General features: G+C 32.2%; 1 protein-coding gene across 1 annotated transcript; it reads right to left on the reverse strand.

Annotated features, from left to right (window-relative positions):
* Nucleotides 1-11,811: 11,811 nt before the first annotated feature.
* Nucleotides 11,812-12,568, reverse strand: LOC112097795 (KH domain-containing protein At1g09660/At1g09670-like). Its single transcript, XM_024183374.1, has 3 exons — nucleotides 12,560-12,568; nucleotides 12,212-12,355; nucleotides 11,812-12,108 (listed from the first exon to the last, which is right to left on the reverse strand). Exons 1-3 carry the CDS (start codon nucleotides 12,566-12,568, stop codon nucleotides 11,950-11,952), a joined length of 312 nt encoding a protein of 103 aa, XP_024039142.1. The 3' UTR covers nucleotides 11,812-11,949.
* Nucleotides 12,569-13,237: the final 669 nt, after the last annotated feature.

Genomic DNA, 13,237 nt, shown 5'->3' on the forward strand with positions numbered 1-13,237 from the left:
TTTAATTTCAGCATATACATGATTATTCCTTCTAGACTGGTGGTCATTGCAGCTCTGTCGAGGAAGTGTTATTAGCTTGAAACCTATTGCAAATGTCGGAGCAAAAAGAATTCAACATTTGGCAGTGGAATTGACGACATTCATCCTTAAACAATGTGTAATAGTGATACAAAACAATGGTCATAGCAAAGCAAATCCATGTGTACACTATGATATGATCAATATTAGAACGTGGAATAAATGTGGAGAACAAAGAGACTGCAGAAATAGACCCTGAGACAACAACAACAAGGCACAAGTTCTGGAAAGAATTCTCTTGATGAAGTTGAGACTTCAGGCCAGTTGAATATGCATAACAGTATATGGTTGTGGCTATGAGAAAAGACCATATATATTTGTTGAGTGTGTTTCAAGCAAGGGCTTAGTTTTGTCTTGCACATGTGCACCCATAATGCTGATAGAAGTCAGAATAAGATATACAAAAATGTTGGGATAGGACATCAAGCAGAAGAGATTTTGCCCACTGCAAAATCATTAAAATTATTAATCGTATTCTCTATATATATATCTCATTCCCTTGGAAAAAATTTTAAAAGACGATGTATTAATTTCCTCTCAAATTGTCAATCATTTGATTTTGACTGAATTCTTTTAGACCATTAATCAATATACAATAATGTATATATATAACTATGGTATGTTTACTAATTAGTAATCGGAATGAGCCGGAATCGGAATGGAGTGGAATTGGAATGGACTTTATTACTATTGATGTATTTACTTTATCTTGAAATCAGAATGAATGGTAAAGTTTAAATTATGTCAGAAAAAAACATTTGCACAATTATTGCTATTTCAAACATAGAAATGTGAAGAGTACTATATTTTATGGAATTTTCTCCGTTAATTCTTAAAATTACTACGTGTACATGTGATGATTGCTTGCTACTGTGTAAGGTGAAACATTTAATTTGAAGAAGATTAATTCCTTCTAGACTGGTAGTATAGGTCGTTACTGCCCTGTCGAGGAATTCTTATTAGCTTGAAACATATCGCAAATGTCAATGCAAAATGGCTTCAAGGTTTTGTTGTAGAGCTGACGACAAGCTTCTAAAAACAACATACCATATTGGTACACAACTACAATAATGGTAGTCCCAATCCATGCAGTGTACAAAATGATATGGTCAATATTAGAACGTTGAACAAATGTAAAGACCAAAGAGATTGCAGAAATAGATCCTAAGACAATAGCAACAAGGCTCCACAACTGGGAAGAATTTTCTCCATGAAGTCGAGATCTCAGGTCAGCTGAATGTGCATAGCAATATACGACTGTGGCTATCCGAAAAGACCATATGTCCGTTGAATGTGTTTCAAGCAAGGGCTTAGTTTGGTCTTGCATATTTGCACCCACAATGCCAATGAGAGCTGGAATGAGATATCCAAAAATATTGGCATATGACATGGAGCAAAAGAGATTTTACCCACTGCAAAATCATAAAAATGCATGATTAACCATCTTATGTGTATCCCATTTCCTTTGAAAAAAAATAAATGAAACTTTAAAAGACCCTATATTAATTTCCAGTCAAATTGTCTGTCAATTAATTATTTTTTTTTCAAAGATGCAATTCTCCTCTAAAAATTTGAGGGAGCGCTTTTCTATTTTCATTAACACATACGAGATATTTTTCCAATGTTTCATCAAATTTTATTGTGTGCACATCTGTTTCAACAACTCTCACGGCTCACTGTTTTTGTTAAATATTATTGTTGCCGTTAATTTTGACAATTTTGATGTTAAAAGATAATTTTACCAGTCATTGGAATTAGGTGTAAAATTACTAGAAAACCACAACACTTGTTTCAAATTCGAATTTTGACCTATGTGGATATTAAAATTTTGTAAAGGTTTTTTTTTTTAAAAAAAGAAGAGTAAAAATGTTTTCTTATGGGAATCAAAACATCCCCTCTACCATCATCCATAATCATCTATTCTTGATAACAATCTAATAAACTTGAAAAAGCAAGAAATTCAATCCGAATCAATAAAACAATCAAATTTCTTCATAAAGCTTAGCTCTTGCTTTTGAAAATTCCAATTCTTGAGACTCTAAATAAACCGATATTCAAAATTACATATTTCTAGAATGAAAAACCTTCAATTTATCCCTTTAAATTTTTTAAAACATCTTTAAATTTTTGAAAACATCTATTTGCCTCTATTTATCAGTCAAAAGATTAGAATAAATGGAAGCGCGTTGATGACTAACTTTTTATATGCTTAATGGTATTTGATAAATATAGCTAAATTGGGGTAAATTGAAATTTTATTCTACATTTAGAGTGCTTTAATAAGAGAAAGAAAGAAAGCAGCAAACCTGATCTATTTAAATAATAATAATAATAATAATAATAATAATAATATTATTATTATTATTATTATTATTATTATTATTATTATTATTATTAAATAAATAAATAAATAAAATTAACATGTAAACTCAGCTTGAAACTTGGGAGAAATAAATATGTGAATTTTATTACATGCTGATTCTTCAAATTAAAATGTAAACACACTCAATAAACATTAGACATAATACAACTAATTAATGCATGTATGATATGTATCATTGAATTTTTTTACATGTTGATTCTTCAAATTAATTGCACACATATTAGAAAATCATGTGTTTGTTGTATGATGGACATAGTATCTAAAGATATTTTAGAATTTTTCCTCTGATAATGCTCAATCAAATTAAGGGTAAAGGTTAAATTATGTTAGAAAAAGTCTTTGAATAATATTGAACAAAGCATTTACTTGTATACTAAAAGAATGCATATGAGGGGCCAAAAAGAGTGAAGATATGAGTTTGACTATTATCACATCAATTATTACTATTTCAAACATAGAAAGATGAAACTAACATATTTTGTGGAATTTCCTCCGTTACTTACTTAAAATTACAACGTTACATGTGATGATTGCTTGTTATTGTCTAAGGTGAAACATTTAATTTGAAAAAGATTAGTTCCTTCTAGATTGGTAGTACTGATTGTTGCTGCCCTGTCGAGGAAGTATTATTAGCTTGAAACCTATTGCAAATGTCAATGCACAATGGCTTCAAGGTTTCGCTGTAGAGCTGACGACAAGCTTCTGAAAACAATGTCCTGTATTGATACACAACAATAATGACAGTGCCAATCCACGCAGCGCACAAAATGATATGGCTAGTATTAGAATGTGGAAAAAAGGTGGAGATCAAAGAGATTGCAGAAGTAGATCCTGAGACAACAGCAACAAGGCACCAGAACTGGGAAGAATTTTCTCGACGAAGTCGAGACTTGTGGTCCACTGAATATGCATAACAATATATGGCTGTGGCAATGAGAAAAGACCATATATTTATTGAGTATGTTTCAAGCAAGGGCTTAGCTTGGCTGGCTTGCGCATTTGCACCCACAATGCCGATGAGAGCCGGAATGAGATATCCAAAAATATTGGGATATGACATCGAGTAGAAGAAATTTCGCCCACTGCAAATCATTAAAATGCATGATTAACCATCTTCTATATATCCCATTTCCTTTGAAAAAAAAATAAATAAAACTTAAAAATACCTTTATTAATTTCCACTCAAATTGTCTATCAATTAATTATTTGCTTTTACCTGATGCAATTCTCCTCTAAAAATTTGAGAGAGAGCACTTTTTTATTTTTATTAACACATGTGTATGAGATATTTTTCATCTGCGCCCAAATGTTTCATCAGATTTTATTATGCGCAGACTTGTTTCAATAACTCTCAAGGCTCACCCTTTTTGTTAAATATTGTTGTTGCCGTTAGTTTTGACGATTATTGTATAATTATCAGAAAACCACAACACTTGTTTCAAATTCTAATTTTGACCTACGTGGAAATTAAAATTTCTTAAAGGTTAAAAAAAAAAGAGTAAAAAATGTTTTCTTATGGGAATCAAAATATCCCCTCTACCATCATCCATAACCATCTATTCTTGATATTAATCTAATAAACCGATATTCAAAATTACATGTTTCTAGAATGAAAAATCTTCAATTTATCCCTTTAAATTTTTGAAAACATCTATTTACCTCTATTTATCAGTCAAAAGATTAGAATAAATAGAAGCGCATTGATGGCTAACTTTTTATCTGCTTAATGGTATTTGATAAATGTAGATAAATTGGGGTAAATTGAAATTTTATTCCACATTTAGAGTGCTTTAATAAGGGAAAGAAAGAAAACAGAAAACAAATCTCTTCGATACGAGGCTTAACAAAATTTTCAGCATGGACCTAACCAAATTTTTTTCACGCAAATTAAATTAGGAGAACAAAAATAATTTGAAATGGACTGCATATGTATACTCAAAAATAATATACAGCTTGAGTCAATAATGGTAAAGAAAATGACCATACACCGAAAGGCTTGGATCTTGATGATGCAGAATGCAGTGGCAGCTTTGCATTTGCATTTATATACCTCGCCAAACCCTAGATTGGGTTTTCTTTTTCACGGCAAATAAGGCAGGGACAAGCAAACCTGATCGATTTTAGAACAAAAATAAATAAATAAATAAAAGTAAAATGTAAACTCAGCTTGAAACCTTGGAGAAAAAAATAACAATAACAAAGTAAAAAAAATCACTTACTTTAAGAACATCTCAATTATCTCGTGGATTGGGTATTTATACGGGAAAAATGAGGGTCAATTGAACCCCAATTTAATCCCGATTCCGGAACACGTTTGGTCAAGCTCAAGTGCGGCCGAATGGGGAGGGTTTCCTAGAAAGGTAGCAAGGTAGTCCCCCTTAGAAAGTGAAAATGAAGCCTATCCACAATCATACGGATGCAACACAAGGTAGATTTTTTTTTTTTTTTTTTGTTAGATGTAGAAAATGATTAAAGAGGTCCCATCAAGTTCAGCGGGCAAGGTCCCCTCGGTAGCTACACGTGAAGAGGGGCCCCCCAGCGCCCCGGCGGTGAAATTTAAGTGGTACGGTCCCAATTAAAATGTGATTAACTTATCAAATATCAAGATCTTTTCCAATAAGGACATTAGTTTTGCATTCGTTCGTCTCAAATAGGTCCCTAACCTTGTATGACGACTAAGATACCCTTAACCGTTATATGACTTACACACTTGCTGTTTTGTTCTGCAAAGGAGGACACCACCCTTTACCTCAAAGCCTTTGAGCTCAGTCTGAGGGCACATAAAAGGTCGCTTGAAGAACAAGCGGAGTTGATGTGAGTGTTGCGTTGCCGCATGGCTAAGAATAAGAAATTTCGCCGTCAAAATGAAACGTATCCTGTAATATATAATATTCATTTATCAGTGAAGTAAATATATAGAAGGTTTACGGAGTTGCATTATATGTATATTTAGCTATTATCAAATGGCAACAGTAATCATTGGTATTAATTCTTGTAAAATTAAGTTCTTATCCACTTTCCCAAAAAAAAAAAAAAAATCTTATTCATTATTCAAAAGCTTCGGAGTGCATTTGGTGTTAGTTGTATTCATATGTGAGAGTACATCTTGCATATTAAACAAATGAGTAATGATATAGCCACAAATTCTTGTACAAATTTATTTTGTACACTCTTATACAAATTTATTTTGTACAAACTGATGTGGTATGATAAGATTGGTTGAATTAAATATCACTTAGCCCACATGATTTATTTTTATTATTTTATATTTTCATTCAACCAATGAATTAATACCACGTCAGTTTGTACAAGAGTTTGTAGTTGTATCATCACTCTAAATAAATTGTTATTTAGTCCCGCCCTTATTTGATCAGAGTGGACCGCGGTGGTTTTTTAACTCCGAATATTTAAGCACAAATCATTTTTAAATAGTGATTTACGAATATGAATGGAATTAATTCTCCCATACTGTTCATGTTCTTAGGATAATTGTGGAATTAGTTCAAAGAAAGCAAAATTTTCTAATTAAAAAATTTTGCATTTTATTAAAGGTTGGGATAGTATTTACCACATCGTAAACTGACTTTCATATAACAACGTTATAAAACGGTAAAAAGGATAGTTTACAATGTTATAAAACAATGAAAAAAAAAATAGTTTACAATATTGTAAACACGGCCTGCACTTCAATAGCCCGAGATTTTTAGACCGGAAGCTGACACTTCAAAAAGTAATGATTTTTCTTTATTTTTTGTGAAAAAGGATACCGACAACTCTTGATTTAAAAAATGATCACATAAATTAATCTTTTAGGATAATATGACCTTTGATTGCAATAACCCAACTGTATTTCATCTGATCATATATAATTATAAAAAATACATATATAAAGGTTGTTTTCCCTTTGACTGCTAATCACACGAGCCTCGTTGATCTTTTGCTGGAATGATGACCAGAGGATGGTATTTTTGCCTTGTTTGTGCTTCTGGGTGAAGCAAAATATTGGTAGCAGGCTTTCGCTTATACGTCTGATGTGTAGCAGCCATACACACTGTTGTGATTGTAGAAAAGAGGGTATCGCTAATCCCTGTGGCATTCGATGACTATTATTATCAAACAAGTATAAAATTTGACGAAAATATCGCAACAATTATTACCTTAAATAAAATTTAACGAAAAAATATATCATTGGTATTCCAAATATAGAAATCCGAACATAATAGAAATATTTCAATCTAGAATCACAGATTTGTTTAAGTCTGGAAAAGTTATGATTTGATAGCATAATAGTCGGAAAAGTTATTAAAGTATAATATTTTAATAATATAATGACATTATATTATGAAATTATACGTCTTAATAACTTTTTCAAATTATAATAAAGTTTAGAATTTTAGATTAAATTAGTGCACCTGAACACAAATATAATATAATTAAATATATATGTTTACGGAATTTCTCCACTACATTTCTTTTGTTGTTGTTCCTTATCACTAGAGCTATAACTCGACACAGCCGTTATGTTCAAAATTAGTGCACGCACCATGTGATGATTGTTACTAGCAGGTGAAACATTTAAAGAAGAGTTATTAGCTTGAACCTGTTGCAAATGTCAGAGCAAAAAGGCTTTAATGTTTCATGGTAGAGCCGATGACAAGCATAAATAAACAATGTGAGATATTGATACACGAGCAACACGACAATGATAATAGCAAAGCAAATCCATTAAGTGTGCAAAATGATGTGACCGCTGACCAGTATTTGACCAATATTAATATTAGAGCGTTGGCTGTTGAGACCAAAGAGAGTGCAGAAACAGACCCTTGGACAACAGCAAGGCCCCAGCCCCCAAAATTAGTAAGAAACTTAGCTAAACATGCATAACAATAAGGCTAATGTTAAGTTACATGTATGTAACTTATAACTCTTTTATATAAATAGTGAATAATGTGGGTTCACTCACTATTCATATGAGAGAGTTGTAAGTTACATGCATGTAACTTAGGGGGATCCTAATAATAAATGGTTATGGCTATCAGAAAATACCATATATTTACTAAGTGTGTTTCAAGTAAGAGCTTAGTTTTACCTTACATATTTGTAGTGTCGCATTCAGAATTAAAGCCTAATAGCAGCAAATATAATTTCTTTAAAAAAAATTTATTTTCCTAAAATGTTTTAAAATAATTTTGGATATAACATACTCATTTAAAATGATTTTAATGATGATAATTTAATTTTCAGTATATAATCTGATAAATTACTTAAAGTCGGTGGAGTAAATTAAAAATTTTATTAGGAAAAAAAAATTTATTGAATTTTAGAAAATATTTTTAGAAAAAAGATTAAGACTTACGGGGACAACTGCCACAGCTTGTCTTTACGTGACTCCACCAGTGCCGATATTTGCACCCACAATGCCGATAGGAGCTGCAATGAGATATCCAAAAATACTAAGGTATGTGAATAAAGAAATCATCTTAGACCCACTAGTCCTTTGAACTAAAACCACCAACCCACATCATTTTGACAACTCTTAACCGTTTAACCCGCATATCAAACAACATGCGAAGAAGAAGGATTTAGAATAAATAAATAAATACAAAGTTTTGCTTTTTTTTGCTACAAGAGAAGAAAATTTGAATTAGCTATTTGGAAGAGATAGGCATGCTCAAACTAAATTTTTCCCTTGGGTATTAATCAATGGTCATAACCCGGATTTCAAATGGTAATTTAATTTCGCTGTTACCCAGATTTGAAAGACAGTATTAAGTGCAATTTATGTTTCAGCAGTTTATGGTCGAAAATGTAAGCGAAGTCGTTAACAGATTACCTATTATTAAGATTTCTCTTGATCTAAATTCTCTTGAATTTTTAAGATGCGTATTGTAGTAGTAAGGTATGGATAGAATTTAAGTTCTTAATTTTTTTTTTATGTATTAACCACCAATCAACGTATGAATTTAAGAAATTTAGATCATAAGAGAACCTCATCCCTTTGTATTGAGGTGTTATAATTTTAAAAACTGAAAATAAACTATAATTATAAAATGAAAATTGACATTTTAATAATTTTGACAGAAAAGTAAAAATACTGTAGATTTTTCATTATATATGTAGTAAATTAAATCAACTTAATTTTTAAGCCACAATTATTATTATCTACCAAATATTTAGGGCTATAGCTAACCTTAATACTAAATGGGGGCATTCGGCTCCCACGATTAATCTGTTGAGGCTGCATTGGTTGGAATGTACGATGAGGATGGCATTTTTTGTCTTATTCGTGCTTCATAAATCATAATAAAGCCGATTATTCGTGGCAGACATTTGATTAATATCTCCTCGCGGTTTCATATGGAAAATTGGGATGTTACCAGCGTTGTGTTGTCTTAATATTTCCTGTAGTTTTTGCAACCCAGTACGCCACCTGTCATCTTCTTCATCTGTATATGGTCTCGGTAATCTTAGCTCTTGAATCACGATGGAGATTTTTTCAAAGTAAAATGCAGCATTTTCTTTTGTGTTAGAGTGAATTTCTATTGAGATGGAAAACATGCGCCACAACACATATGCATCAAAAGTCTTCTTTCTTATCCTCAAGACTGCTCATTTGATCATTTCACCACTAAGAATATACGTGGCCTTTTCATATATGCTCGTTGGTAAAGAAGTTCAATGAATGACTATAATTATATTGTAATCATGATCAAATAAATCTCAAATGCAGGTCAAATTAATGCTTAGAAGTTGGTGCATTTTCATGCATTGCAATCAAAAGGGGATGAAATGAAATTGGTGCTTAATGAGTGGAAATCGGTCTAAGCCATTATTTACGTTGTGTTGTCTTAATATTTCCTGTAGTTTTTGCAACCCAGTACGCCACCTGTCATCTTGTTTGGATTGCCAGTGACTTGGTTTCAGGTACAATTTGTCCGCAACAGCAAATTAAATAAAATAAAGTAATAAATAATAAATAGATTAATTCGAACAAATTTAAATTTTTATAAATATATTTTTCGTATTTCAAGGATTAAATACCTCTCTAGTTTTTTTTTATACACTTATATATTACAATATTGATATTTACAATCAGAAATTTATCAAAATTTATCTGAATAATTCTATTATAGCACAACCTAAATATCAATCCTCACTAAAGTGTAAGGAGATTTGTCTTCACTATTATTAAAGGGAAATCGATCTTATTCCTACCCCAATGTTGGGAGTCAGTTAACTCCCATTATATAGGAAAACAAGTTCCAACGATAACATTGTGCTAGGACTTGAATTCATGCCCTCAAAGTTGATGAGGGCATGGGCACACCAATGGGCTACAAGCCCATTGGCAAATACCTCTCTAGTTGATAAATAATATTCCGGGTTTTTATTATTATAGTTGATGCTAGTTAGTCCACATATAAAACTTAAAAATAAAGAACATGAATAAAAACTAGACACCATTAATTTAAACTAAAACAAATAATTGGTTCACTAACCAACCACAAGTTTACTAAGTCCAAGTACACGTTAATCACGACCAATAGGATGAATACAGTTTAAAACAAATAAAAATATAGAATTAGGGATCGTAACACTCCGTCGCCGTCCAACCATAATGGCCACTTCAAGGCCAAAGGTTTTGCGTGTGTGCATACTTGACTTTTTCATTGGTGCATTAAATTTTGTTTTGTATTCCGAAATCAAGCATGCATGCATGCTCCTTGGCTCTTTTCATATTCCACAAGGATGCATTAATTTATTTTTATTTTTTTTGTCTGTTTGTGCGCTGGGGGTTACCAATTAAGATCATGATTCTCTTCTGATATGATTATTTCCTGAGTACATAACGCAATCACTGATTGAGTGTTAATAAATAAAAAAGTAAAAAAAAGTTAAATATTACTCATACACTACCACTAAAAGACAAATGACAAAAGATTATTTAAATCTCAATAATGCTCAGGTCAGGAGAGGATCTTGTTCCTACCAATTACTTCATCGTTAGGATTTGTTCCTTATCAATTGCTTAGTTCTGATACCAAATGTTACGGACACAAATTATTTACAACAATAAATCAAATAAAATATAACGAACAAGTAATAAATGAGTCAATTTGAGAAAACCAAAAATTTCATAAATATATTTTTAGCAGTTCAAGAGAGCAACTACCTCTCAATACAACTAATCAGTTGCCAAATAATATTCCAAATTTTCATTATTGAGGTTGATACTAGTTTCAATATTGGTTTGCTAATAAAACTTAAAAGCTAAAGAATAGGAGTAAAACTAGACACCATTAGCCTAAATTAACACAAATAATTGTCTAATTAACGAACTACCAATTTACTAAGTCCACGTATAAGTTAATCACAATCATTAGGACAATACAATTTAAAATAAAAATATAAGATTGGAGATCGTAAGTCGTAACAGACTTCTAAAGAGAGCCGAGAGAAAAACTTACTTGGGACAATCCAAAACATACTAGCATTTATATGACTGGCCAATTTGAAAACATATGAATGCTTAGCTGTCAAAATATAAATGGATGAGCATACCACGTGAAACGTGCGCTTCTTCCACCTAAAATACTTCTCAATCTGAGTAGGAGGAAATGTCCGAAGAGTGACTCCAAAATCTGCTTCTTATGCTGAAAACACATGTATGAATCCTCTGAATGATTAAACAGCATTTTATACGTGCCAAAACCAACTAATCATATGTAAAATCTATTAGCATGCGATTGTATGGATCATAATCTTGAGGCAGCTTACAAGGATAACAAAATAATAGCGTGAGGAAATAAGTTGCTGATGTATTGGGTTTAAATGCAAGATATGAATAATTCTTGGGGCCATATGTAGATCGACTTCAGTGGGAGGGGTCTTGTTGCAAAATTTATGCTGATGTGGCAGAATTCGTTGAGAGTTCGTTATGCCCTTTCCAGAAATATCAGAATAAAAGGCACTTGTGACTAGTCTCTGATATCAGATCGATATCTTCTTCATTTCATGTTCATTTTGCTTGCAATTTGGTTCTTTGTGATCCTTGTAATTTCTTTTTGTTGATCAATCTGTAATCCGATTGTTAAGATCAATAAAAGAGCAGTTTTTTCCTTCATCAATTTGTGTACTTGAAACTGTGCTCTGAGTCTGATTCTTGTGATTGCATTCTTGTGTTGATTAATCTGGTCTGTTTCTTTCAAGTCTGATTCATCAAAGTTCTTCACGAAATAACTTGTGTAGCTATTAAAGGTCATAACAAATAGAATGGTGCAACAAAAATACAAGAGCTGATTCACTAAGGCTACATATAACCAGAGAATATGGTCAATAAACTGAAATAACCAACTGTTCTTGAATCAAGTCCCTCCCCAGGGTTCTCAAGAACAAAACCAACGAAGTCTGTCAGGACAGCAATCCATCAGCTGCAGTGACCCAGTGGTTCAACGGTGGTTCATCCCATCATTTATATGTATAACAGATTATCTTCCGGTCTTGGCGCGTTTCATTCCAGCACTGTTGAAGGGCCACATGCTAGGACTCATACTCGGACTCATGCATGCACTTTCTTCTCTTAGAGTACCATTCAGCGTAGCAAATTCACGCGGTTGTTGCTTCTTGTAATGATCCAAGGATTCATCCTGCATACAGAGATTAGTTTGAACAAGCGGGAATTAGGAGAGATGCTGAAGGAAAGAACATCGACAAAGTTCAGAGAAAATACAAGAGTTTTTTTGTTCATACCACGGGCTTCAAAAGGTTCTCTAGTATCGCTACAGCATGATCCAAGCGGGAATTTATTATATCCTCTGGAAATTCGGCCTCCCCTAAGACGTGCAGTGGCTCATTAAGATGCTCATATCCAGGTTTATCTTTAATTTTTTCTTCCTAAAGAACCAAAAGTTAAAGAATTATCAAGAGAAACCAAGATGGTATAATAATGTAAGGCAACATCGAACATTAGGAAATACGAAGTAATGGTTTGCTAATGCAAGACGCACTCTCCCATTTGTAGAACACAAAGAACATGAAATGAGTCTTGATTTCCACTTAATAGATAAACTAGTAATAATATAAATTCATTTCCAGTACATATGCCATCAATGTAAAACAAAACTACTCAAAATATCTAGCTACTCCTACCACAACGAAGGAAAACCACCATAATCACACCAGCTGTCTCCACGAAAAAGAATTATGAGGGACCCAAAAAAAAAAAAAAAGCTATAGTTCATCTGGAAATCATTATTCCAAAGCAACATAATTTATATGTGTGTAATTTCATGCTCAGTACATCTTTCTCCAGTTAATCAATCAGCAAAATGTCACAATCCTCCATTGAATATCATAGAACTACATCATGCATGATCATAAGCAAATCTAGTCATACCATGACAAATATCAGTACTAAACTACAAATTAAAGCATCTGATAGATTGTTACATAAAACCAGGATAATTACAGTGCTAATCAAATAACCCGAATTGCAGATTCCCTAATCAAACAAACATACCAAAAAATCTGAATTACATTTTTTTTTTAACCAGAGATGCATATTGGCAGCGGATAAAATTGAGCATGTCCTACAAGTTAACATGGTCCTCCTTTAGCAAGGTTCAGATGGGAAGGACCATAGTAAAAATAAGAGGAAATACTTTACTTCATCTATAAATCCTACAATTTAGTTGCAAGTAAAAGAACTCCAATCTAAAACATCAAATGCATAAGATTCACAAGGCAAAAGCAGCTTTAGCTATTAAAATTTCACAT

The sequence above is a fragment of the Citrus clementina genome, unplaced genomic scaffold, assembly GCF_000493195.1.
Source record: "Citrus clementina cultivar Clemenules unplaced genomic scaffold, Citrus_clementina_v1.0 scaffold_5, whole genome shotgun sequence".
NCBI lineage: Eukaryota > Viridiplantae > Streptophyta > Magnoliopsida > Sapindales > Rutaceae > Citrus > Citrus x clementina.

What these genes read in the sequence shown, in the direction of transcription:
- LOC112097795 (XM_024183374.1), bottom strand. An exon ending in AGAACCTTTTGAAGCCCGTG is followed by an intron (nt 12,109 to 12,211) that starts GTATGAACAAAA and finishes CTCTGTATGCAG; the next exon opens with GATGAATCCTTGGATCATTA.